General features: G+C 49.9%; 2 protein-coding genes across 7 annotated transcripts in view; one reads left to right on the plus strand and one right to left on the minus strand.

The window, feature by feature from the left end:
* Nucleotides 1-18,305, plus strand: part of Unkl (unk like zinc finger) — a 42,019-nt gene extending 23,714 nt beyond the window's left edge. For 2 of the 5 annotated variants that reach the window (XM_057776443.1, XM_057776446.1), the window contains exons 10-15: nucleotides 5,611-5,788; nucleotides 12,176-12,259; nucleotides 12,843-13,070; nucleotides 13,822-14,024; nucleotides 14,150-14,404; nucleotides 15,614-18,305. In XM_057776443.1, coding sequence (XP_057632426.1) covers nucleotides 5,611-5,788; nucleotides 12,176-12,259; nucleotides 12,843-13,070; nucleotides 13,822-14,024; nucleotides 14,150-14,404; nucleotides 15,614-15,769 — 1,104 coding nt within the window. In that variant the 3' untranslated portion in view covers nucleotides 15,770-18,305. Of the gene's footprint in view, nucleotides 1-5,610; nucleotides 5,789-8,376; nucleotides 8,414-12,175; nucleotides 12,260-12,842; nucleotides 13,071-13,821; nucleotides 14,025-14,149; nucleotides 14,405-15,613 lie in introns of those variants that run through there. The other 3 variants (XM_057776444.1, XM_057776447.1, XM_057776445.1) reach the window with 3 other exon arrangements.
* Gnptg (N-acetylglucosamine-1-phosphate transferase subunit gamma) lies at nucleotides 18,281-26,004 on the minus strand. 2 transcript variants are annotated; one of them, XM_057776448.1, is made up of 11 exons: nucleotides 25,933-26,004; nucleotides 25,793-25,850; nucleotides 25,654-25,721; nucleotides 19,739-19,793; nucleotides 19,588-19,671; nucleotides 19,416-19,509; nucleotides 19,225-19,339; nucleotides 19,059-19,141; nucleotides 18,857-18,988; nucleotides 18,687-18,768; nucleotides 18,281-18,604 (listed from the first exon to the last, which is right to left on the minus strand). In XM_057776448.1, exons 1-11 carry the CDS (start codon nucleotides 25,982-25,984, stop codon nucleotides 18,504-18,506), a joined length of 924 nt encoding a protein of 307 aa, XP_057632431.1. In that variant the 5' UTR covers nucleotides 25,985-26,004; the 3' UTR covers nucleotides 18,281-18,503. The 2 variants fall into 2 exon arrangements, with proteins under 2 accessions (XP_057632431.1, XP_057632432.1); XM_057776449.1 differs by having other exon boundaries at nucleotides 18,281-18,601; nucleotides 25,933-26,003.
* Between the last annotated feature and the right edge of the window lie 70 nt (nucleotides 26,005-26,074).

Raw genomic sequence — 26,074 nt, forward strand, 5'->3', positions numbered from 1 at the left:
CTCATATTTGTGTATTCTTTGTTTTGTTGTTAAAAAATATTTAAGCTACAGCTGGGAGGTGGTGACACACACCTTTAATTGCAGCACTCGGGAGGCAGAGACAGGATCTCTGTGAATTTGTGTCCTTGAAAACAAAACTAAAGCCTTGTGGCATTTTTCTCTGGGGAAATCAGCAGCTACTGTCACTTTTGCGGTGTCTCAGGCACAGACTTAAGCAACAGCTCCATTTCCCAGTCCCGAGGTCAGAGACTGAGGTCGAGGTGGGGTCAGGCCCACACTTTGTGTGCTTTCTGTGGCCTCACAGGATTATCCCTTGGTGCATGTCTCTGTCCTCATGTCTTACAGGGACACCATTTACCCCAGTCAGTGACCTTATCTTAACCTACCAAGTCTGTAGAGACAGGGTTTCTCTGTAGCTTTGGAGCCTAGCCTGTCCTGGAACTTGCCCTGTAGACCAGGCTGGCCTGAACTCTCAGAGATCCGCCTGCCTCTGCCTCCCGAGTGCTGGGATTAAAGGTGTGCGCCACCACCGCCTGGCCTGTGGGAAAGTTTTTATCCTCTCCTGTTTTCTGCTCTCCTCATGGAGCCAGGGCAAGGAAAGGAGGGTGAGGTGTTCCTGGGTCACAAGGACAGAGCATCAGTTGGGAAAGCGAAAGGGTTCTGGAAATTGGTGGTGATAGTGTTTTCCCAAGAGTGAATGTAATTAATGCCACAGAAGTATACACTGGGAGCCAGGTCTTGTGGTGCAGGCACATAAAATCCCAGCTACTTGACAGGCTTGAGGTAAGAATATTACTGTGAGTTTAAGAGCAGCATTGGCTTGGTAGTATTAAAGGTTAAAAAAAAAGGGCTGGGAACGTTGCTCAGTGATACAATACCTACCTAGTGTTTTAGTCGGGGCTGCTATGATCAAAGGCAAGTAGGGGAGGAAAGATTTATTGGCTTACACTTACGTGTCACTGTTCATCATTGAAAGAAGTCAGAACAGGAACTCAAGCAAGGCAAGAACCTGGAGGCAGAGGCTGTGAGGGGTGCTGCTTACTGGCTTGCTCATGGTGGTTTGCTTAGCTTGCTTTCTTACAGAACTCAGGACCACTAGCCCAGGGGTGGCCCCACCCACAGTAGTCTGAACTCTCTCCCATCAATCACTAATTAAGAAAATGCCCAGGGCTAGAGAGATGGCTGCTCTTGCAGAGAATCTGGGTTCACTTTCTAGCATGCACATGGCAGCTCACAACTGTCTGTAATTCCAGTTCCAGGAAATCTAACAGACATACATTCAGGCAAAACACCAATGCACATAAAATAAAAGTATATTTTAAATAAAAATAATAAAAATGCCATGTACCCAGCTCTTATGGAGGTGTTTTATCAATTGAAATTTCCTCCTTTTAGATAACTCTAGCTTGTCAAGTTGACATAAAATTAGCCAGCACACCTAGTATGTGAGACCCTAGGTTCAGTCCCTAATACCACAAAGAAGTGTATGCCTAATACTGATTAAGGGCCAACCAGAAGGTTCAGCAGTAAAAGACATTGCTACCATGCATACTGACCTGGGTTTGGTCCCTGAGACCCACAGGTAGGAGAGAACCGACTCCCAAGAGTTGTCCTCTGGTGTGCACACATATCTCCATACACATACACATACACACACTCTCTCTCAATAAATAAAGTCAATAAAACCCAGAATGGTTAAATGATTACTGTTTTTTGTTTGTTTTTTTCGAGACAGGGTTTCTCTGTAACTTGAGAGCCTGTCCTGGAACTAGCTCTTGTAGACCAGACTGGCCTCCAACTCACAGAGATCCACCTGCCTCTGCCTCCCGAGTGCTGGGATTAAAGGCGTGCACCACCACCACCCGGCTTAAATGATTACTTTTATCCTGTGTATATTTTAACAAAAAAGAGAAGGAAAAAAGGAAGGAGAGAGAAAAGCCAGGCAGACAAAGCTGGCTTTAGAGGAGGGGTATCCCTTGGTGGTGTCTCTCTGACCCTAGCTGTGTCTGACTTTCTCATTGATGCAGACCCTTAGGTTGATCCATTGTGGTTGTACATTTGTGACCGTTTTGACCTTGAATAGGAAGGACGGGGATGATGTTACTGATTTTCAGAGTCAAGCAGTCTAGCATCCTTACATGGTTAAGAGGGGAGCATCCTCTGCTGTAGTGTGTACCACTCTGAGGCAGGACTGTTTTGGTACCTTGAAGACCGTGATATCACATGCACAGATGAGAGGCTGAGGTATGGTTGCCTCCCCCCCCCCCCGCAAACACATCTGGGAAGGAAGAGGATGGCACCTCAGTGCTTCAGGCTGTCAGTTCCCAGATGGAACACTGGTGTCCTGCTGTGTGGGAGTTAGATTACCTGCCTGAGCTCCCTCGGATCAGCTGTACTGATGACTTGGTAGCCACATCATGCCATTTTACAAGTTCTCTGCATTCTTGGTCTCTGGTTTAAAGTCTAGGGAGGTTTTGTTTTAATTTTTAGTATTTTATTGTATGTGTATGGATGTTTCTGTCTGCGTGCATGTCTGTGTACCACGTACACAGCTAGTGTCCACAGAAACCACAAGAGGCAGTTGGGTCCTTGGGAACTGGAGTTACAAATGGTTGTGAAGTACATGGGTGCTGGAAAGCAAACCTGTTCCTTTGGAAGAACACTTAATTGCTGAAGTATTAAAGTCCCAGAAGTGAAAGCACAGGTTTCTCCTGGGATTCCAGGCAACAGGCCTTGAAGTCTCTTCTCTACTAAACCAGGACTCTGGGGGTGACATGCTCCCCATTATTTGGAAAGAGGTGCATGTGTTCTTGGTGGTACTGGACTTAGGTGAGCTCTGAAGTTTAAGGTAGGTGGATGGAAGTGGGCAGTAGTGATTATGATTCAAGATGCTGGCCTCAGTTGTCTGGGATGGACCTCAGTCTGACCAGCTCATGGCACCAGCTCAGCTCTGGGCCCACTGGTGAAGGGGTGGTGAAGGCGGACAGCACAGGTGTTGCAATTTTTAAAAATGCCACAAAGAGAAGTCACACCATGCAACAAGGTTCACATGGGAGGTTTATTAGCAGAGTAGAGAGAATGGGCAGAGATCGGTCCCTAGGGACAAGAGTGGTGGAAGGGAGGGGGGAGTGAAAAGACACAGGACACTGACATTCCTTCTTTTGTTCATTATGAAAAGGTGAGTTAGAAAGGGGTCACAGGTGAGGTGAGGATGAGAATGCTGTGTTCTCGAGACTGCTTCATGCTGACCTGGGGGTGTTACACTCTTTGGGGAACCTGGGAAAGCTGGGGTGCTGGTACTGCTGTCTCCTGAGAGGGCAAGGAAAAGTGACAGGAAAGATCACCAGGACTAAATGGGAACAGGAGTTGAGTAAAGGAAAGAAGGGGAGAACCGGTGTGTGCTGAGCAAGAGGAAGCTGACTTCTTCTGACCCACACGTGCAGCAAACAAACGGGACGTTTAGAGAGGGCGAGCAGACAGACTCAAGCAGGTTTTGAAAAAGTGGAGAATCCTTTCTCTGTTCCCCGACTGTCTGGTCCAAGGAATACTGAGGCCAGATTTATTTAAAAGGAGTGATCAGTGGGTCTCAAAAGACATCCCAATGGGAGTGAAGAAGTGTTAGGACACAGTTCCCAAGGATGAGGCAGAGGAAGATAGAGAAAGATCCATAGGCCTGAGTACACTGGCATCCCAGGGACCAGGGAGGGTCAGACTGAGTGGGCGCAGATGTTTCAGTACATCGTCATGCAAGAAGAGGGACTGAGGGCTCTGAGCCCGAGAGAGGCAAAGTCCACCTTGTACAGGACTTTGAGAAAAGCTTGAAGGTGAGAAGACTGCTCGAGAAAGGAAGCCTCACATCCAGGGTGGATAGCCCCACCAGGGATCCAGTTGTTGGCACTGAGTGAAAAGCAAAGCTGTCAGCGAATGAGAAAGCAGATTTGTTGAAGGTGGAAGAGAGTGGATCAGAAAGCAATATCTAAGGGATAATTGGGCCAGATCTTAACTGCAAAGGCAGATGAGTTTAGAAGCCCTTAAGTTGGGCACTGAGTGCAAAAGGTGGAGGTATAGACGATGCCAAAGTTCCCACGAGTGAGGCAGATAAGTGAGACCCAAGGGCCTATAATTCCTAGTGTCCAGGAATTCAGAGAGGATTGATTTCGAGGAGGCACAGGCTGCCTCAGTGATTTGTCAAGCAGAGCAGGGGCTAAGGGCTCTGAGCCTAAAAGAGCCTTGGTTCCCTGGTACCAGTGCTTAATGAGGCCAAAAGGTGAGAAGCCAAGCTTGAGAGAGAAGTCCTCACTCTTGGGAAATGGCCAGAGATGGAGAAGAGGGGGCTCACCAATCATGCTGGTGTTAGATGGAGGCGCCCAGTGATCCATTAGTTTCCATCTCCACTTCAACAGCGAGGCTGTTGTATATGAACCAGGTACCAGGGTCCTGGCGTGCCCCAGACTGCCAGCAGGAGAGCCTTTCCTCCTGGTCAGGGAACCCAATGTTGTAATTTAAAAACACCGTGAGGAGAAGTCATGCCATGCAGCAAGGCTCACACAGGAGAGGTTTATTGGAAGAGGAGAGAGAAGAGGCAGAGAAGAGGCAGAGACTGGTCCCTGGGGGCAAGAGAGGTTAAAGAGGGAGAGGTGGGGCAGAGAGAGAGAGGGGGTAGGAGAAAGAGAGAGAAGGGGGAGATGGGCAGGCCCAGCTTTTAAAAGGGACCCTAGTGAATGTGCACAGGAGGTGCTCTTAGTGGCTGCAGCTAAGGACATACCCTGTCGGGACCCCAAGGACAGGCCAGAACAGATGCCTGAATACTGACAACAGGTGCCTACAGCTTCTGTACCTGGTACCTGTGTGATGGGGTTACCACTAAGCTGCTGATTTCCATCTGTGATGTGTGTGTGATCTTATCATTGATAGAGAACTGGTACCCTTCATGCTGGTAACAGTTTCTTCCTGCCCATGACCAGTGGCTGTGACTTGCTGATAGAGAACACCTGCCCTCTCTTTGGCCCAGGCACCTCAGTCACTCCTGAGTGTGGGCTCTCTGGCTACCGTTGTGGGACTCATGGGGATGTCTCAGGGAGGTTTGGTGAGGCCCAGGATGCATGGGCTGCTTTTTCTCGATGTGAAGATCCTAGGTTCAGCACATTTGATGAAAGTGTCTATTGAACTGAGACATGCCAAGGGCCCCCAGCTTTGCTGCTTTGTTCCCCGAATCTAGCCTGGGCACCTGTTTGGTACCATATGGCTTGTTTTTATCTATTACCTATCATTTTTCCTCAGTTTCTCTTTTCTGGCCACTGGGTGGGTAAGAACTAGGGAGGGGTGAGAGGCTCCTGGGATGTTGGGGAGAAGGATCACCAGGTGCCCAGCCCCTAGCCTGTCACAGGTTTTTGAGTCAACAGACACTTTCCAGATCTGTTTGCCTGAGTGACAGCAAGACAGCCTGTCATGGTCAGTGCATGCTGGCGGACAGTTCCCACCTGTCTGCAGCAGCCTGAGATGTTGCTGTCCTTGTGTGCCGCTCTGGAAGTGGGCTGTCCGTCTGTCTGCAGTGTCTCTGCTGTTGTGCTCCCAGCAGCACCTGCTCATATTGTTTGTGTTTTTGAACAGAACCACCTTGCTGTGTTCTCAGTGGTTCACCCACTGGCCCCCAGCATAAGCTCCAGTGTGGCATCTAGCCTGGCATCGAGCACTGGCTCAGGTAGCTCCTCCCCCACCGCTCTGCCTACCCTCCCTGCCCGTGCCCTCCCACTGGATCCAGCTGGCAACACTGTGGAGGCAGTTCTAGGTAAGTCACAGCACTCTTTCCTCTCAGCTTTTCACACGGTCACTGTGTTACTCAGGACTGCAGGATATGTGGAACCCATGTCACAGAAAGCACAAAACACCTAAGAGTCATGGCAAGTGGACCCTCTGTCCCAGAGGCCACGGGGAAATGAGGAGGCTGGTGAGAAGTGGAGATGGAAACCATGATGAACTGAAGGTGGGGGTGACAGGGTCGAGAGGAGAGTTGTAGTAGAGCCTGGAGCAAGTAAACAGCTAGCTGTCAACCTGCGGCCAGCTTCGTGGATACTTAGTGCCTGGGAGTCACTCAGTGCAGGAGCACCAGTGATGTGTCAGGGCCTGAACAGGAGCCAAGAACCTGGGCACAAAGGCCAGGATGAGTTAAGTAAATGGGCTGAGACCAAGAGGAGTGAGTGAGCCTGGCACTCCTATGTACACAGGTACTTGTGAATCACAGGTAGCATGCCCTGAGCTGCTGCATTCCATGGTCATAGGCAGCATGCTCTGAGTGGCTGCATTCCGTGGTCAGAGGCAGCATGCTCTTAGCGGCTGCATTCTGTGGTCACAGGAGCATGCTCTGAGCTGCTGCATCCGTGGTCACCAGGGCCTAGTTGGCCCAAGACTGACTTGATTGTGGTTTGGTTTGGTTCAGTTTGGTTTTTCAAGACAGGGTTTCTCTGTGTAGTCAAGGCTGGCCTGGAACTCTTTGTAAACCAGGCGGAAACTCACAGAGATTTGCCTGCTTGTGCCTCTTGACTTCTGGGATTAAAGGCATGCGCCGCTACCACCCAGCTTTTTTTTTTTTTAAAGATGTTATTTGTTATATATATATATATGAATGAATATGAGAATTTGCCTAAATGTATGTCTGCATTGCATGTGTTCATTGCCTGTGGATGTCAGAAGGAGGGAATTGGTGTCCCTGGAAATGGAGTTAGAGACAGTTGTGAGCTGCCTCATGGGTGCTGGAAATTGAACCTGGGTCCTCTGGAAGACTAGCCAGTGCTCTAAACCATGAGGTATCCTTCCAGCCCCGAAACCTGTATCTTCTCCTGACCATGGGAGATACACAGAAGAACGGCATTTGTGGTGACTCAGAGATGTGGGACTGGAAAGTTAAGCCCTCTGTCTTGAAGCAGGTCGTGCTGCCTAGGGACCCAGAGTCAAGTTGTCCATGTTGATGTACAAGTACCAAAGTGGCAAGTCTACCTAGAGGACATAGACATGTGTCGCTAACCGTCTCACAAGACAGCACAAGCTCTATCCCTGTGCACCTGCTAGAGTCCTACATCGGATGCAGGTTGGGAATGATGTCACTAGTGCTGACAGAGGAGGCTTTCCTTCACCGTCTTCAGGGGACATTAAAGACGGTCCTGTACTACGTGGGGACTGCTAAGGAGTCCTGGAACTGGTCAGTGTGCTGCTGAGGTTCTTCCCACCCCTCTGTGTTTCTAATGTAAAAGTAAAGAGGGTGCACAACAGAAGAATGTTGAGGGAAGTTAGATCCCCATCCCGGAACAAGCAGACTGTGTGGGCACTTGCTCACCAAGGTGTAAGGTTGACCAGGTGCTACAAACATGGGAAGTCTCTCAGGAAGTCCTGAGTTGCGGATGTTTCAGGCTGGCAGGTGTCAGCGTGTTTGAGTCAGGAAGTTGCGAAATGCATTTTTAAGATTTGTTTTGTATTGCTGGGAAGGGAATCCAAGGCCTCAAGTTGATTAAGCCACCTGTCCTCATTTATAATACAATACAGTGTATTGTAGTTACTGCTTCCTAGTTAAAACAGTGAGCATTTCCTCTCCTCATTGTGAATCCCTTCAAAGTCAACTAGCTGGGTACTGTAATCTCAGGGCTTGGGATGCTGAGGCAGGAGGATCACTTTTGAGGCCCCCCATACTATATATCAAGACACAAGACACAAGAAGTCAGTGGGCTGTCTTCCCAGTGATGGGAATTCATGGTTCCTAGGCACAGGGGCAATCCCTGCCTCTAGCCAATAGCCAGCCTGACCCACATGCCTCCTCCCCTTGGGGTTGGCCCTCATTTCTTTTTCAGTGTTAAAGGGCTGATGAGGAGGAGGGGTAGACTGGAGGGCACTGTCTTTGTGGGGTTTCCTTCTATTTAAATCAAGTGTAGGGCCTGCACATTTAAGAGATGCGGGGGAGGGAAGTGGGAAGCGGGAAGCGTGCTAGTTCTGGTAGTCAGAGTGAACACGCCTCCAGCTCTTAGCCATGGGGGACTGAGCCCATGAGTGCTTCCTCTGCTCGGCACCCTCCCAATTCCTCCACCTCCCCTTCCCCCCCCCATCGTCCATTCCTGCCCCGCTATTCAGGCCTAAATGGTGCCTTCTCTAGCGCACCTGGTAAGCAGGTGCTGTGGGGGCGTGGCCGGTGCTCGTGGGCAGGGTGCACAGCGGGAGTGGGCGGAGTCTGCACGCAGGCAGGGCCAGCGTTTGGTGGGGGCGGAGCGCGAACCAGGCAGGTTTGAATCCTCAGTGACGGCAGCCCTGCTGGGGCTGCGGAGGATATGAGTCAGCATTGACAGTGGCTACGGCAGAACCCGGCAGGTCTCGCGTCAGCCCGGCACCAAGTTGTGGGTCCTCATTTTCAGCGCTTTGGAACTCCCGAGGTGTGAGTCCCTTTCTCCGGTGCGCGTCCTCCAGGGGGCTTCTGTCCTACACTCAAATCCTCCCTGGTGGTCTCTCCCCCACCCCCGACTGACATCTCCCTTGAGATCGTCCTGGTCGGCCAGCGTACCCCCAGGTGAAAAACCCCTGGTAGTTTCCCTTCTGAGTGCACCCCTCCGTCTTGGTGAGCACCCATTCAGGCCGGTACCTTTCAAAATGCATGTCCCTCCAGGTGCATGTTTCCCGGAAGCCACGTACCTCTTTCGCAGTGAGATCATGGGACTGCAGAAGGAGGTTAACTTACATACCTACTCTTACAAACTTGCTTTTCTTGGTGCTGCTTATCCAGGGCCCTATTGCCCTCAAGGTGGCCATCCTGCATCCTGTCCCTAGAGTCCTGGTCAGGTCCCCCCAGTTCCTCCTAACTTTCCCAGTTCAGAGTGGAGGTATGTTGGTGGCTTGGTGCTCCTCTGTTCTCTAGCAGCAGATAGGGAAGACACCATCCTGTCTTGCCCTTAACTCCTTCCTGCAATCTGTGTGGTTTGTCCCTTCATGTATCCCTGACCCTAGAGGACTGTGGCACCTTTTGAATGTGCTGTGTCACATTGGGAACTGGTGATTCCTGGGACAATACTCAGCAGCTCTCTGCTGGTTGCTGGTGAGGTCCAGGTGGCTCCAGGTCATTTGGTGGAGCCAGTTCTGAGCCAGGCGGTATAGCTTGGCCCTCAAGCACTTGTAGTTTGTGAAAGGAGGCTCACCTAGATTTCCAAGGTGGTTCTTGAGGTATGATTCAGAAATCCTGGGTCTGATCATCAGGAACATGAAGGTTAGTGAGGTTGGAGACAAGAACCTGGTGGACTAGGGTGTAGGGTGGGTTCCTGAACAGCATTCAGAAGAGTTGGGGAGCCCCTGGACCAGAAATAGGGCTGACAGGGCCCAGAGGCTCCCCAGATATCCCCATTTAACTGAAACCTTGCTGGGCTCCAGTACAGTGGCTCACATCCTGTGCTAGGCTTCTTTTTGGGATTGATTGCAGTATGGTTCTATCCCAACTTGGCCCCTCTGTTCTGTGTAGTCAAGGCTGCCACTGCACCTTGGACTCCTGTGCTGAGCCACAGAGAACATGCTCAGATTGAGTCATCCAGGGGAGACAGGTTCCCACTTTCATGGCTTTCTTTGTTCCTTAGTTCTTCAAATTGAGGTTTTGTGATTATTCCAGGGGCACAGGAGCAGTGAAATTGTCCCTCACTTAATTCTACAGGTTTTAGGTGCAGAGGCTGTCAGTCCAGGCTGTCACCTCCCTGCTCCAGATCAGGTGTAAAGGATGGGGTGGAGCCTCTGCACTGGGCACATCAGAGGCAGGATAGGGCAGGTTGCCGTGTGGATGGATGGGAACATATCTTCAGTCTGTCTACTTCAGCCAGCTCTGTCCAGATGTACTGGTTCAGCACAGAGGGTTTGGAGGCTGATGAGATCTGGACTAGTAGACATTGAAGAAGGGTGTGAGGTAGAGAGAGCTGTGCTTAGCTTCCTGTCAATGGAGAAGGAACCCTGAAGCATGCCTACTCTTGGGAGACACCTCTTCTCCCCCAAAGACAGAGATGAGACTGGGGGTGGCATGTGGTGCTGGGGGGAGAAAGGGAGCAGGTAGTGTTGTGAGGTATCCACCAGAGAAGAGTTTAAGTCAGTAGAAAGTCCTTTATTTGATTATTTTCTGGAGACAGGGTTTCTCTGTAGCTTTGGAACCTGTCCTGGAACTCACTCTATACACCAGGCTGGCCTCAAACTTACATAGTTCTGCCTGCCTCTGGCTCCTGAGTGCTGGGATTAAAGGTGTGCACCACCACTGCCTGGCCAATAGAAAGTCTTTATTGGCCAGCTGGAACTACACTGGGTGTTCAGGATCCAGTGCAGTCCCGAGCCTTTCTCAGGGTGAGCTTTTGAGCACAAAATACTCATCCTGAGTTGACACACCTGGGTTGGTTGACGCACCTGGGTTACACCTTAGTTTGAAGAACTAAGGAGCAGTTAGCCAGAAGTAGAACTATAGAGCCCAGAAAGCAAGGGTTGTACATCTAGGGACTTTGCCAGAACTACAGAAGCAACTCTGAGGGGTTAGGTCTCTGTTTTCATTTTGCTGCCTACATGCTGGGTTTTAAGCCCTGAATGGTACTCTGTCATGGTGTCAGCTGTGCTTCTAGAGTTTTATCCTGACCTGCTACAGAGAGGTTTCCTTACAGCCTGTGTGCTGTCACCCTTTTAGAGAGACTCTTTGTATACCCAGGCAGTGGCGGTGCACACCTTTAATCCTAGCACTTGGGAGGCAGAGGCAGGCAGATCTCTGTGAGTTTAAGACCAGCCTGGTCTACAGCTCGGCTGCTACACAGAGAAACCCTATCTAAAAAAGAAAAAAAAAAAAAATGAGACGGGGGAGAGGCCCTTTACAACCAGCAAGGGAAGACCAGGGCCTTCAGGGAAAGTTTATGTGACCTGTGGCATCTTTTTATTTGTTTATTTTTGAGACTAAGTTAGTTTTACAGCATAGCCCAGGCTGCTCTGGACCTCACAATTCTCTCTGCCTTTGCATCCCAGGTGCTGGGATTGCAGGCATATGCCACCACACCCAGTATATATGTTATCTTGAAGTTGAAGTCAGAGTTCTTGGGAACTGGGGGGCCTTAGTCAGCAGTGGGGACAGGACTGAACCACACAGCATAGACTGCACCAATGTACTGTGAGGATTGGTGGGAGAGGCAGTAGCCACCATGTCAGAGCTACAGCTTCATTGCTTCTCAGAGAAAGACTTGGAAGAGCAGGACCTTGGATTGACAGGTGAGAGTGCTGGCTGAGCTCAGTGGCTCCTTTAACTTCCTGCATGTTCAAGTTTGACAGTGCCTGTATTGAGGATGCGACACCACTCACAGGCATTCTCCTGCAGCCAGCTCCTGTCTCTCCTCCCTCCAAGGACTATGCAGGCTATCGACACAGATTGCCATCTTCCCCACTGTGTGGTCCCTGAATGGCTGTGGGGTGGAGGCGTGCCCTAGTCTCGTCCTGCTCCTGACGTTCACCATGTAGACCAAATGGCCTCAAACTGTGGTTCTCTGCCTTAGCATTTGTAGTACTAGAACTATAGTGTTCTACCATGCCCAGCAACCTCTGCCCCTGACAAGGAGGCAGTTTCTGGGGTGAGTGTGGCAGTCCTGTCTCCCTTAAGTCCTCAAGGTGTCAGAGTTCATTATCTTAATGTGTTCAACCTACACAGCCTCAGAACCATTTGCCTGTTGGAATTAACCTTCTGTAAAATTTTAAATAGTTAAATGTAGTTTCTTGGTCAAATTTTAACAAATGATTAGAAGTAAAAGGAGACACAACTGAGCACATCCGGTACATTCCTGTATAATCCCAGCACTTGGGAGGTGGAAGGCAAGAGGATCAGAAGTTCAGGTTGCCCTTGGCTGCATTGAGTTGGCCAGTCATGAGCTACATGATATCCAAAAATCAAAGAAAATGAAACAACCATACCTACAAAGTAGGACGTTTGTGGACCAGAGCTGTGTGTCTCACTGCAGCAAGGGCTGTTCAGATGAAATACCCCTCCCTGGCTGTGGAGGAGAAAGCAGCCCTGTTGACCAGTAGAGGCTGGCAGGGGCTGCTTTGCTCTAGCTAGGTGAGTGTTGATGTTATGGGGTCAGGATTCCTTCTGAGAGGTTTTGTGTTTGTGTTGGGTAAGAGGTGAGTGGGTAACACCAGGTTTATCTCGCAGGTTCGGCCTTAGATCTTCACCTTAGTGACATAAATATCGCGTCCTTAGATAAAGACTTGGAAGAGCAGGACCTTGGATTGACAGGTGAGCTCAGTGGCTCCTTTTTCTTCATGCATGCTGCCTTGCTTACTGTAGGGGTTGAGGGGAGCCATCTGCTGGGATCCTCTTCTTGCCTCTGCTACCTGCCTTTGTGACTCGGTTTCCTGCTGCTTCCTCAGTTTACCTCTGTTGTGACAAAGCAGCCCTTTAGACTTGGCTGGGGCCTCTCATGAGGAAACACAAGAAATTATTCTTACAGCTGTATGGCATAGAGAGGTTCCTATTATTACATCATTTTCTTCATCCTGCAAGTTATTTTCTCTGTTTCAAAAAAAGTCTACCCATCTTCGAGCCCTGGTGGCTCTGTGAGTGCCCTGCTAGTGGTGGGTTCCTGGCTCTGCCGGGACCACTACCAGTGCTGCCCTGAGTTGGGGGCGCCTGACAGCTACACCCCTGTGGGTGGTACTTGCTTGCTGGCCTGGTTCCTCTGGTATCTTCTGAGGTGCCCCGTCCCTAGGTTTCCCTGGTGTCTAGCTGCCTAGTTACTGACCTGCAGGCTTATTGGCAAGTGGCTGTGTGGCAGAAACCCTGCCTGTCCTTGTTCACTCAGCCTCCCTCCTCCCACCAGGTCCCAGGTCGCTGGCAGGCTCAGCACCCGTCACCATTCCGGGCTCCCTGCCCCGCTCGCCATCCTTGCACTCGTCCTCATCCCTGTCCACCTCCCCACTCAGCTCGCTCTCCCAGTCCCTGTCTGGGCCACTCGTCTCCTCGGCTATGACGCCCCCCCAGCAGCCACCACCCCTCCGGTCGGAGCCGGCTACACTGGGCTCTGCATCCTCATCTTACAGCTCTTTAGGTGCGTGCCTGGGCGTGGGTCCCTCCCCGCCGGCTCTGGGTCCTGAAACAGGCCCTGTCCAATCTAGTCCTGGGTATTTCTGACTGCAGGGCTTCTCACCTCCATAGTTGTGTGTCTTCAGAAACACCACCCGCTGCAGCCTGTGTGGTGTAGATGAGTGGACAGACACGGTAGACATGTCTACCATGGGACAGCAGGTACCCACAGCTGGGCATTCTCACAGTGCTCCAGATCAGTGTCTCGCTTGCCAGCTCACTCAGGGCTCTGGGTGGAGCATACATGGAGCTACGCTGGGGTCCCCCAGGCAGTGTCTAGGATTCATTGTGTGACCCAAGCTATGAGAGGGAAGTGATAGGTCAGGTCAGCAGGACTCTGTCTTCTGCTCTCACATTCCCTCCAGGAGGCTGTTGACATCTCCATAACATTCTGTTTAGAAATGTGCCTGTCTCCAGATGTCCATCTTAACAGATAGCGAACATGCAGGAGATGACCTCAGAACCAGAGCTCTTCTCAATCTCCAGGGTCTGTTATAGAATGAGAACTGCTGGGCTTAGGAACTCTGTTTTTTTCTGTTCACACTCTTACCTTCCTGAGCCAGCTGTGCCTCATTTAGGGGAGGCAGTCTTGGAGCTGAATCTTCAGCAGTCATGAGGGTACCAAGGTGGGTGGCCAGGTGAAAGGCAGAACACCTGCAGACACCTCAGGCCTTGGGTGCAGCATGGACTGTATCATCCTTGTCTCCTAAACTCAGGTTTGAACGGCGTCCCTGGGAGCATCTGGGACTTTGTTTCTGGCAGCTTCTCTCCTAGCCCATCCCCCATTCTGAACTCTGGCCCTTCGGCTTCCTCAAGTGCAAGTCCAAACAGTGCTGAGCTGGCACGGGTCAGGCGACAGCTAGATGAAGCCAAAAGAAAGATCAGGCAGTGGGAAGAGTCTTGGCAGCAAGTGAAGCAGGTAAGCCTGTGGAAAGAAGGAGCCGGACGTGGGAGGGAAGAGAGAACTTTGGATACACAGGCAGGGCAGGTAAGCCTGAGGAAGGCCAGGTATGGCTGCCTCCTGTATGTTGTCTTGGGTTTTAGGCCTGTGATGCCTGGCAGAGAGAGGCTCAGGAGGCCAAGGAGAGAGCCCGTGTAGCGGACAGTGACCGGCAGTTGGCCCTGCAGAAGAAGGAGGAGGTGGAGGCCCAGGTAAAGCAGCTGCAGGAAGAACTAGAGGGCCTGGGTTTGTCCTCACTGCCAGGGCTACGGAGCTTGGGTGACATTAACGACATCCCTCTCCCTAAGCTGCATTCCCTGCAGAGCCAGCTGCGCCTGGACCTGGAGGCTGTGGATGGGGTAAGTCCTGCTGGGCAGTTGCTGTCACTTCAGGGGAGGGCAAAGAGGACTGGCTCCTTGCCTGGATTCTGGTTGGTGCCTTTTGCATGTGTCCTGTTGACTACAGCCAAGGTCCACGTGCTACATGTACCTTGTCTCCAAGATAGTTTCCTGGGTTCTGGCCACTCTCAGCCATGGGATCCCACTTAGCACCTATTGTGGGTACCCAGCTGCCAGCCTTGCCTGTGGCTAGACTGGCTGTGCTTCAGGACCCAGCACTCTGGAGGGGGTGGGGTTTCCCAAGTGAAACTCTTAATTACTGACTGTTCTCCCCTGTGGGCCCCTGGCCAAATGTCCACCCCAAGCCTGACACACAAAGGATTTCTGTGACACTGCTGCTGTAGCTGGTGGCCACTGTCCTGGGATACGGTCGTTTGCTTGGCCTTACCCAGTGTGACTCACGTTGTGGGGGCTGTGGGCCTCTTCCCACAGCCCGGCTCATGGCTGCCTGGCTAGCTTATGCCCCAAAATAACAACACACAAACTGTATTCATTTAAACACTGCTTGGCCCATTTCTATTCATGTGTGTAGCACCCCAAGGTGCGCTTACTGGGAAGATTCTAGCCTACGTCCATCCTGGGTCGGAGCTTCATCACATCTGCCTCAGAGAGCAGAGCTATGGCGTCTGAGCTCACTTCCTCTTCTTCCCAGCATTCTATTCTGTTTACTCCACCCACCTATGTTCTAACCTATGAGGGCCAAGCAGTTTCTTTATTATTTAATAACCAATTACCTTCCTCCATCAGACTCACACCAGCCTGGTGCCTTGACCTGACTAGGGGCAGTAAGAGAATAAAGACAAGACAAACTGCAGAAACAACACATACACAAAGAGAAGCTAGGCGCGGGTGGGCTGTGCATGCTACCAAAGCAACCTGTAGCTTAGTGTGTCTACTGAGTGTGCAGATGAGGCAGCAGGGTGGGTCGTCTAGGTGGGGAGTCTACGTGAGCAGTCCCAGAGGAGGAAGCTGCATGCAGTTGCTCTTTTCTGCACATACTGGTCAAATGTTTTTAAACAGTCATACTTGGAGCAGACCTCTATTGAAAGCTTTTCCAGTTTCCCGTGGGTCTGAGGTATTATCCTTCCCTGATATGGTCATATCCATGTCAGTTGTACACATTTACTCCTTTGTGGCTCCCCACACTCACCAATCACCTCTTCCCTACAGGTGATCTTCCAGCTTCGTGCCAAACAGTGTGTGGGCTGCCAGGAGAGGGCCCATGGCACTGTCCTCCGGCCCTGCCAGCACCGTGTGTTATGCGAGCTATGTGCAGCCAGTACCCCTGAGTGCCCCTACTGCAAGGGCCAGCCCCTCCCATGGTGACCAGAGCGAGACCTATTCCTTCCCTGGTGAGCAGTGCAAAGGCCTCAGCATGCCATGTGCCACTTCAGTGTCGAAACTTGCCTCCAGTCCCACCCACGCCAGGATGTGAGTTCATGCCCACTGTCCAACAGCCTCTTATATTACTCTTTCTTCCCTACCATCTCCTACCAACAGTGTCAAGGTATACTCAGAAAACCTTTGAAGCACCACCACTCGTCCCCTGGGCAGGTGGCATGTTTTTGGTGCCCCTAGTCATGACGCTGCTGTGGCCAGGCCAGTGGGAGGTCAGGCCTTGTCAAAGCACTTTGTAAACCGAGGAATCTAATTAGACATTATAAATTGTATAAGCTGCTTTCTAGGTCCATGTTTTTTAATATGCGATAACATGAAGCTTTATAAGTGTACTGTGAACTTGAAGTTTCCTACCAGTTTGTTGTTAACTCATAGTAATGGTAACTACGTTAGATTTCATATTCTGAAACTATTTAGGAAATGAACATTTATCTAGTAGTGAAAAAGACCTAGGATTTTTACATTTAAAATTAAGTGCAGACAAATAGTATTTATAAGCAGAGAGTGGTTATTGAGAGACACATATACATTTAAATGTTCTTAATTTTATGAAAGGAACTAATTTTCCTAAGCATGTGCAGGTGCACATGTAGATGGAGTTTTATATTCCAGTATCACAGAGTGATATCCAGAGCTCTGTCATGCACTTATGTGATCCGTGGCCACTTCCAAGTGCCTGTGCCTTGCAAAAGAAGTGAAGGAATTGGTTCATTTGGTTTTTTTCTTCTCCCTTGAAAGACAATTTCATGCTAATGAAAAATGCAGCAAAGGAATCAAACATTCAGAGGAGTCCAAGATCTACTCGGAAGGAGCTGTGTTCTGATGTCTTGTCTGTAATGGCAACGGTGCTTTGTACCCCGAGTCGCCCGGGGCACCCTAGCTTGTGCTGAACAAAGGGGCTGTGAACCTGAGACTTCAGTCTGCTGCCCCTGTGATCACCCTCACTCACCGCTAGCTGATCCAGAGATTCCGGGACAGCTTTAGCAGACATCTGGTACCTGAGCTGTGCATCCAATTATGATCAGAATCCATCCCATGACGAGCAGCCCCAGCTCTGCTGCAGCTCACCCGGCAGCTTCCAAGGAGAAGGCAGCACCCTCACAGCTTGGCCTCAGGCCCATGGCTAAAATCCTGCTGAGAATGTGTCTAGGGTGATGACTTCAGCCTTCTTTAGTAAGGACTGGGACTGTTCCTGGAAATCTGGGGAGGAGACATCTGTCCAGGCAACCCCTGCCTTTGGTGGCAGACCTAGGCAGGGCAGGTATCCTACCTGCAGGTTCTGCCCAGGCCTAGAAGTGGTTCTCCTCTCCCATGGCTTTGCCAAAGACTTTTAATAGCATTTTTTAAGTGCAAAGTGACTAGGTAAAACGTTTTTATCAGTGACCAAATTAGAATGTATTTAATATAGTAGGAGATTGAAAAGCATTTTCTAATACAAGACAAACTGGTAGAAAAGCTCTATCATTTTAAAGGAAGTGGATCCTCAACATTCCGCAGCTAGCCCACTACTTAATAAGGTAACTATTGACCTGGTTTTAGTGATACTTCGTTTTTAATTATAGTGGTAATGATTTATTAGCTCAGTACCTAGATCATGTGTATTCCGTGCTACTGTTACCATGGTTTAAGATTGTTTATTTTTATTCATATTTATGCACTTGTTTCCCATATTGGCCTTTGGTCTCTGTGGTAACAGGACAATGTTTGTGATTGGTAGCTCATCTGGACAATTCAAGCTGTAACAGTTACAAGCATTAAGCTTTAGATTGTGTGTGTGTGTAAGCTACTCTGGCCAACTCCTCCTGGGCTGACATTCCGGGCTGGGGCTGCGGCAGTTATGGGACTGCTGTGTGATGTCTATGGGGTCCCACCCAATGACAGGAGTTTTCTTGAGCATCTGCTTTTCTGGAATCAGGCAGGGCTCTGAGGACAGGTGTGCAGGGGGAAGACCAAAGAAGGGGCCACTTCTCCCATCCATCCCAGACCTCCTGTGAGCTAAGACTCCTAGGGTCTATCCTGGGTGGGAAGAGCCAAGGAGGAGAGAGATGGGTTTAAGGCCCACATGTGCGTACTGGAGGAGAAGCTGTGGGTCTGGGAACCGAGGCTCACCATTGTCCTGTTGCCTGTTGTCTTTTAACTCTTTAGTGTTAAATATTAACAGTAAATGACGGTGTCAGAGTTTTGTGTACCTGGTTGGCAGACCTTCCCCCAGTGTGGATGCGCATGTGGATTAACTTATGGAAGCCTTTGTGTGCATTTGTTTTCAGAAGTTAGCTGAGAATGTTATGTGAATGGAATCTTCTTAATCCAGAAGGTCATATTTATAATACATACCCATTTACTTAGTGAATTGTTTAAAGTTGTTAACATTTGTTTAAATTTTTTTACTATAGCATTTATGCAATGGTTTACAGAATTCATGGAGTTATTTTTTATCAGTATGAGATTAAAACTTTGAAATTTATTCTGTCTGTTTTTGGGCACAACAAAGGCTAGACAGCAGGTCCCTGTGTCTGTCAGTGACCCTGCCTGACCTAGAAGATGCCAAAAGAAGTCATGTCCCCACCACAGCAGTTCTGTGCACCCCGCTGAGACCACACCTGTCCTCTCTGGAAGGACATTTGCCACTGAGGATGTTTCTTTATCTCTCCTGCCGCCTGGATCACAGGGTGTTCCCACGTAGTCCTGGATCACCCCGCAGCTGCTCCGAGGTAGCACCTATGGGGACCTGCTGACCCAGGTGCTTAGAGTGGGCGGTTTCTGCTAGAATGGGTGACAAGTAAGACTCTGTCCTCCAACTGCTGCAGGCCCCAGGGTGGCTGGCAGCTGACCAGGGCAGACTGACCTGTGGGCTGAGTGTGGGAGATTCCATGCTGGTCCAGCAGACTAGTCAGTCTTCGTACCTCCTGTGACAGCTCTGAGTGTGCCTGGACAAGAATGCCAACCCAGTCAAACCCTGGTGGGGGCTTCCAGGACTAGGGACCCTGTAACCTTCCCCCTGCCCCCAAACTCTACCTTTCTACAGTTGTCCAGGGTCTCAAGCCCCAGGCCCTTGGAACCTCCTGCCTGCTGGGTGGGATGGGTTTCTCCTGGGACCTTTAAGTAGCCAGCATCCTCAAAAAGCACCCTCAGCAACTTCTCGTAGCCCTGAAGGTGGAGGAGGCAGAAGGAGTACCTGGTAGAGCAGGCAAGGGGATACCCCTGAGTGTGCACCCACCTGCAGTGTGATTAGCTCATCTGCCAGGTCCTGTTCCACCTGGTCCCAGCGCTGCTGCAGGGCCTCCGACAGGGTTGGATACACTACAGACCAATGGGAGCCAAACATTGCAGAGCCTCCTACCTACCCTCCTCTTCCCTGAACCCAGTCCTACCTGGAGGCCTACCTAACAAAGAGTGGGGATGACACACAAGGGGGGTCTCGAATGTCAGCGCATAGACACAGGTGCTTGGCTCAGACACATGGGCCAGTCGGTTGATCTTTCCACAGGTGAGCTCCACCTGGGAAGGAAGAGAGCCTCAGTGGCTACTGGGGGTGGGGAAGCTCTCTACCACCCACATCCCCTATGGGCCTCACCTTGCTCTGCCTGCTCCGGGAGTGGCAGGAGTCCCCATCAGTCATCCACATGCCCTTGAAGGTATTGTTGGCAATTTCCCATTCATGCCAGATGCTGGGGGAAAAGGGTGGCACAGCAATGATGTGGGGGCCTCAGGAGCAGACTTGACACTGCTGCTCTAGCTCAGCTTACCCAAGGATACCGCTGTAGGCGTTCCAGCGGAAGGTCTGCTCATGCTGGGTCACGTTGTGGAAAGGGCAGAACTCATACTTGTACCTGGGGGCACAGGAGCATGAGGAGCTCTGCAGATCGGGCCCACTCCTCCCACCAGCCCAGCACTCACGTCGACTCCACTAGGCTGAAGCACTTGCCAGCAAGTCTGAAGAGATGCAGGGGCCCTGGGGGAGAACACCACAGCAGTTCAACTTAAGCATAAACCTCTGCTACCCCTAGAGCTAGAAGCTAAGGGAGGCAGGGGGCACCAACCATCAAGGTCAGAAAGCACCAAGTTCCTTTCCGCGTGGGATTAGGAATGGTCAGATGTTGGCTGACCTAATCTCTTGGGACTGATAAATCCATCTCCAGATCACAGAACTGGTTATCTGTGGCAGGACTCCCATGTCTGTTCCTGTGGATGGGGGGCCCTCAGTTTCTGGAACCTAGTTGTAGACTTGGACCACAGACCCACTGGCAAAACCAGCCACTAGCCAAGAAAGGTAGGGATGTGTGTATGTACATGTCTGCATGCAGGCCAGTGCGATTTGGGGAAGTTAAGACAGTGGCATCCTCAGAAAAACAGGACTGACTAGTCCAAAGCTTAGGACCAGTTTGCAAAGATGGACAGAGTATTCTATTTTTTCCTAAGAACCAATTTTCAACAAAACCCACAGGCATACAAACAAACAGGAATACATGTTCCATTCAAAGGAGCATTTTAAAAATCCATAAGATGAAGCCGGGCGGTGGTGGCGCACGCCTTTAATCCCAGCACTCGGGAGGCAGAGGCAGGCGGATCTTTGTGAGTTCGAGACCAGCCTGGTCTACAAGAGCTAGTTCCAGGACAGGCTCCAAAACCACAGAGAAACCCTGTCTCGAAAAAACCAAAAAAAAAAAAAAAAAAAAAAATCCATAAGATGAGCCCTGTGTGGTGCCCTGTACTTTTGATTCCAGTACCCTGGAGGCAGGTGGATCTCTGTGAGTTCAAGGCCAGCCTAGTTTACATTAGTGAGTTTCAGGATAGCCAGGACTCTATAGAAAGAACCTCACACAATGTTTTTAAAAGTCCATAAGCCAGGGCTGAAGAGATGGCTCGGGGTTGTGCTCTTCCAGAAGACCCAGGTTCAATTCCCAGCACCCACATGGCAGCACATAGCTATCTGTGGCTCCAGTTCCAGGGAACCCGATACCTTCACACAGACAGACATGTAGGCAAAACACTAATGCTCATAAAATTCTTTTTAAAAATCTGTAAGCCAATAGAGAATTCCATGCCCAAGGAAACCATCCTTCACCTATGAGGGGGCTGTGAGACTCAGAAGTAGAGTGTCTGCTTATAGATTTTGGAACTCATTGTCATACATGCTTGTTACATCCTGCTAAATATACTGTTTATCAACATACAATGGCTGTCCTTTCTAAAACAAACAAAAAACCTGCTGCTGGTCTCTGAGCTGGACATTGTAGTCCATGCCTTTAATCCCAGCACTCAGGAAGCAGAGGCAAGCAGATTTCTGAGGTCCAGGCTAGCAAGAGTGTCAGAATAAAATAAAAACAATCCTGCCACTCTCTGCCTATTGAGTGGAGAGTTTAATTCATTTAGATCAACAAGATGACAGATGTGTGCCTTTGAGCTTTTAGTCCATTTCTTCAGTGCTTGCTTTTAAACAGGAGCTGTCTTGTTACCCAGGCGGGCCTCAAACTCCTGTGTTAGTTATCCTCCTGCCTCAGCCTCGAGTACCTAGAACTATACCTAATTCCTCCCTCCTACTGGACACGTAACCCAGGGCCCATACATGCTATGCGAAATCTTGTTGGCTTTTGTTTTGTTTTTTGAGATAGGGTTTCTCTGTGTAGCTCTGACTGTCCTGGAACATGCTCTGAAAACCAGGCTAGCCTCGAACTCACAGAGATCCACCTGACTGCCTCCCAAGTGTTGGGATTAAAGGCGTGCACCACCACTGCCCAGCTGTCTTTTTGTTGTTGTTTTAAGATTTATTTATTCACCGAGTGATGACGCATATCTTTAACCCTAGCACTCAGGAGGCAAAGGCAGGCATGACTTACAGGACAGCCTGGTCTACAAAGTGAGTTCTAGGATAGCCAAGGCTACACAGAGAAACACTATTTTAAAAATACATATATTTTTATTTTATGTATCAGTGTTTTGTTTGTATATATGTATGTGCACCACATGCAGTGCCTGTGGAGATCAGAAGAGGGTTTCAGGTCCTCTGGAACTGGGAGTTACAGGCAGTTGTGAGTTACCATATAGGTACTGAGAACTGAACCAGAGTCCTCTGCAAGAGCAGCAAATACTCTTAACCACTGAGCCACCTCTCTAGCCCCTATTCTCCTTCTTAAATACTGCCATTTTTTTGTTACTACACTGAGATTTTTTAAATTTATTTTTTCCTTTTTGTATTCTTACAAGGCAGGGTTTCTCTGTGTAGCCCTGGCTGTCCTAGAACTCACTCTGTAGACCAGGCTGGTCTCAAACTCGGAGATCTACCTGCCTCTGCGTCCTTAGTGCTGGGATCAAAGGGTGTGCGCCACCACAACTGGCTGAGACTTTTAAATTTTTCAAGCAAATTTTTACATTATTTAATGTGACTACCATGGGGATTTAGAAATTTAAATTGATGTGGGGTTTAGTAGCACACGCCTTCAATTCCAGCACTCAGGAGACAGAGTAGATCTCTAAGTCTGAGGCCAGTCTGGTTTACAGAGTGAGTTCAGGCCAGCCAGGGCTGCATAGTGAGACACTGTTTCAAAAATGGGGAAAAAAACAAAAAACAAACAAAAAAACCCTCACTTAACCACAGTCCCACATAGAAAGGATTACTGTGAAGCTCCCTCGGTCCTGGCTTGTAATTCCTGTTTCTGATCGCATGTTCAGACCAGCTGCTCACTGACCCTAACGTACGGTCAGTTTTCATGCTTTCATGCATCAATCTTTTTCATTGCAGTCTTGGCAACCAAAGTGGTAGCATGGGTCTTTCTCATCCCTGTGTCTCCAGCTACTTTATAGGAGATCTTCCTTCCCATCTTCACCTAACTACTGTGTGGTGTCCTCTCAATTCATGTTGAGTGGTTTGCTCTTTCTGCTAGGGCAGGTCTGTTGATTCTCCTGCATGTTTTGTTATTCAGAAAAAGATCTGGGCCCAGCTGAGGGCCCCAAGCATCTATTCTGGAGTTCAAGTGCTGTGTGGCTTATCCTAAGAAATGCACCTTAGCTGTGAGGTCAGCCAGGCTGAAGTGAAGGAGTGAACAGACACACGGGATGAGCTGTGTGAGACAAGTAAGAACAAAAGTTGGCTCTCTGAAAAGATCCACAGTCCCAACACGTGAGAAGCTGAGCATGGTGGTTTTATGGCATGAGGAGGCTGTAGCAGGATAGGTATGGTGGTGCAGACAGTAATTGGGGGGTGTTATTCAGGAAAGTGTTTGCTGTGCAAGCATGAGGAACTGAGTGTGGGTCCTCTCTGCACCCACATAAAAAGCTGGATACTGGGGTTGGAGAGATGGCTCAGAGGTTGAGAGCACTGACTGTTGTTCCAGAGGTCCTGAGTTCAATTCCCAGCAACCACATGATGGCTCACAACCATCTATAATGAGATCCAGCGCCTTCTTCTGGTGTGCAGGCATACATGCAGGCAGAATACTTATACATAATAAATAAATCTTTTTTTTATATTTATTTACTTATTATTATTATATTATTATTACTATTATACAGTGTTCTGTCTGTGTGTATGCTTTCAGGCCAGAAGAGGGCACCAGACCTCGTTACAGATGGTTGTGAGCCACCATGTGGTTGCCGGGAATTGAACTCAGGATCTCTGGAAGAGCAGGCAATGCTCTTAACCGCTGAGCCATCTCTCCAGCCCCATAATAAATAAATCTTAAAAAAAAAAAAGCTGGATACCTATAATCTCAGTGCTGGAGAGGCAGAGAAGGGGGCGTGTCTCTGGGGCTTGCTGGTCAGCTAGCCTAGCTGAATCCTTGAGCTTTAGATTCAGTGAGAGACCCTGGTTCTCGATAGGGTGGAAAGCAATAGAGGAAGACACCCAACTCTGACCTCTGGCCTCCACACAGGGGCACACACAAATACATAACATGCAAAGCAAGAACAAGGGGGCTGGAGGGAGAGTTCAGTGATTATGAGCACTTGTTGCTCTTGTAAAGGATCCAGGTTCAGTTTCTAGCACCCATATGGTGCCTCACAACCGTCTGTAACTCCAGTTCTAGGAGAGCCAATGCCTTCTGATATCTACAGGAATTTCACACAATACAGTACACAGACATACATGCAAGTAAAACATATACATAAAATTGTAAAAGTTTAAGAAAAAATGAGTAAATAAAACAGGCAAACCAGTGGCTAATATAACCAGGAAAAGCAAAAACTCAGTTAAAACCAGAAGTGAGGCTGGACATTGTGGTGCACACCTTTAATCCCAGCACTTGGGAGAGGCAGGCGGATCTCTGTGAGTTCGAGGCCAGCCTGGTCTATAAAGTGAGTTCTAGGACAGCCAAAGATACACAGAGAAACCCTGTCTCGAAAAACAAAATGAAAGTTGGGACATTTGCTACCAATTTGCTACCAATTTTACAGAAATAAAAAGAATTGAGTCACTATGAACAATTAATACAACCAAGACGTTGGCATAAATGAAACAAGTTTCTCCACACACGGGGTATGCCCACAAGGCATGTGAGTGAGCACACCTGTAAACGCGGGGTATGCCCACAAGGCATGTGAGTGAGCACACCTGTAAACGCGGGGTATGCCCACAAGGCATGTGAGTGAGCACACCTGTAAACCTAGGCATTTTAATACAACCTGTCTCCTAGGCTGAATGACTCTCCAACCAAGTAGGTCTCTGTCACCCCTCTCCCCATCTCCTCTCTATTCTCTCTCCTGCCACGATTGTCGTGGAACTCACCATGTAGCTGAGACCTGGCCATGAACTAATGATCCTCTTCCCTCAGCCTCCCAAGTGCTGAGATTATAGTCTAGGACAGCCTATGCACACTGCCTCTACTCTTCGCTTTTCCTTTCCAATATTACTCTCTACTAAAATGAACATATTTGCAGTACTGGGTTCCTGGCAATGTCTGGCCCCTCCTCCTAGCCAACCAGCTAGTTTGAAAGAGCGATGGAGAAATACCCACATCTTATACCACCTCCTCACACATGTGCTCACAGTGTGATGGCAGCAGGCCTTTGGACTCCTGTGTCTAACAGGAATGTCACAAGCCATGTCCTTTTCCCATGAAAAGGATTGTGTTTGCAGCTGAGCCCGACTGGTTCACTGCTGGAGGAGACTGGTAGGTGCTCCTTGCATTCAGCTTCAGAAGCTCCAGCTTGGGCTACCTCTCCTCCTCCAGGGGATCAATACTGCAAACCAGCATGTCCAGCACACCTCAGATAGCGAGTCACCAAATCCCCAGAGTGCAGCCCTCAGCTAGCCAAGGTCCCTTCATGCTGAGGAGCCCTGAGCCTCCTTCAATGGCTATGTCCCACTCTCTGTAGTCCTGGGATCTCAGCTCCCTCCCAGCTTCCCTGGGCAAAGAATTCTGATGTGTGATGCTTTCTCCATTCCCTTAGATCTAGACTGGCTAAACACACCTGGAGTGGACGCTTCACATCCAACACCCTTGCAACTCCTAAACAGTCTGAGCACTTGTGGGAGGCGGAGACTTTAGGAACCCAAGTCGGAGGCCAGTTTAAATCTACATATGGGAAACTCCGTCTTACAAACACAGAAGCTAGGGATGTAGCTCAACGCTAGAGAGTTTGCCTAGCCCTAGGTAATCGCCAACAGGGAGATCGAAAGGGGGTTGCAGTTCCAGCATATACTCCCGAGCATTCAAACTCTGACATTTTGACAAACGAATGCATGAACCTCCAGCGAATGCATTATCGGTGTCCTTCATCCGAGGTACCCTATCCTGCCGCCCCCACCCCCAGCCGAGGGCTTTCCTCGTCCCCTCGGTCAGCACCTCGGCCAGCTCCACGTTCCCTCCCGCGCTCACCAGACACAGGCGAAGGCTCTCTCTTAGGTTGAAGGCGACTCGCCTGGGGCAGGAACGGGTTATTCAGCCTACGGGACAGAAAATGTCAGGGGAGCCCGCCACGTCCGGCACCCAAGCCTCCGGACCGCGAGACACTTACCCGAATGTGTTGGGTTCCTCCACCACCTTCATCTTCCCGGCACGTGCCGGCGCGGGCCCTGCGGAGAGCGAGGCGATGAGCAAGGAGCAGAGGCGGGGGCGACGCCGAAGTGCGGAGGGGATGCGTGCAGAGCCACTGACCGCGCTCCGTGAGCCCCAGCAGCAGCAGGAAGCCGGCCAGCCGCACCGCCATCGCTCCCCGGGTCGCACAGTCACGTGAGCGACGGCAGGAACTGCCTGCACTCAAAACCGGAAGCTGCGCGAGCACGCACGCGCACACTGC

The sequence above is a fragment of the Chionomys nivalis genome, chromosome 7 (genome assembly GCF_950005125.1).
Source record: "Chionomys nivalis chromosome 7, mChiNiv1.1, whole genome shotgun sequence".
Taxonomy (NCBI): domain Eukaryota; kingdom Metazoa; phylum Chordata; class Mammalia; order Rodentia; family Cricetidae; genus Chionomys; species Chionomys nivalis.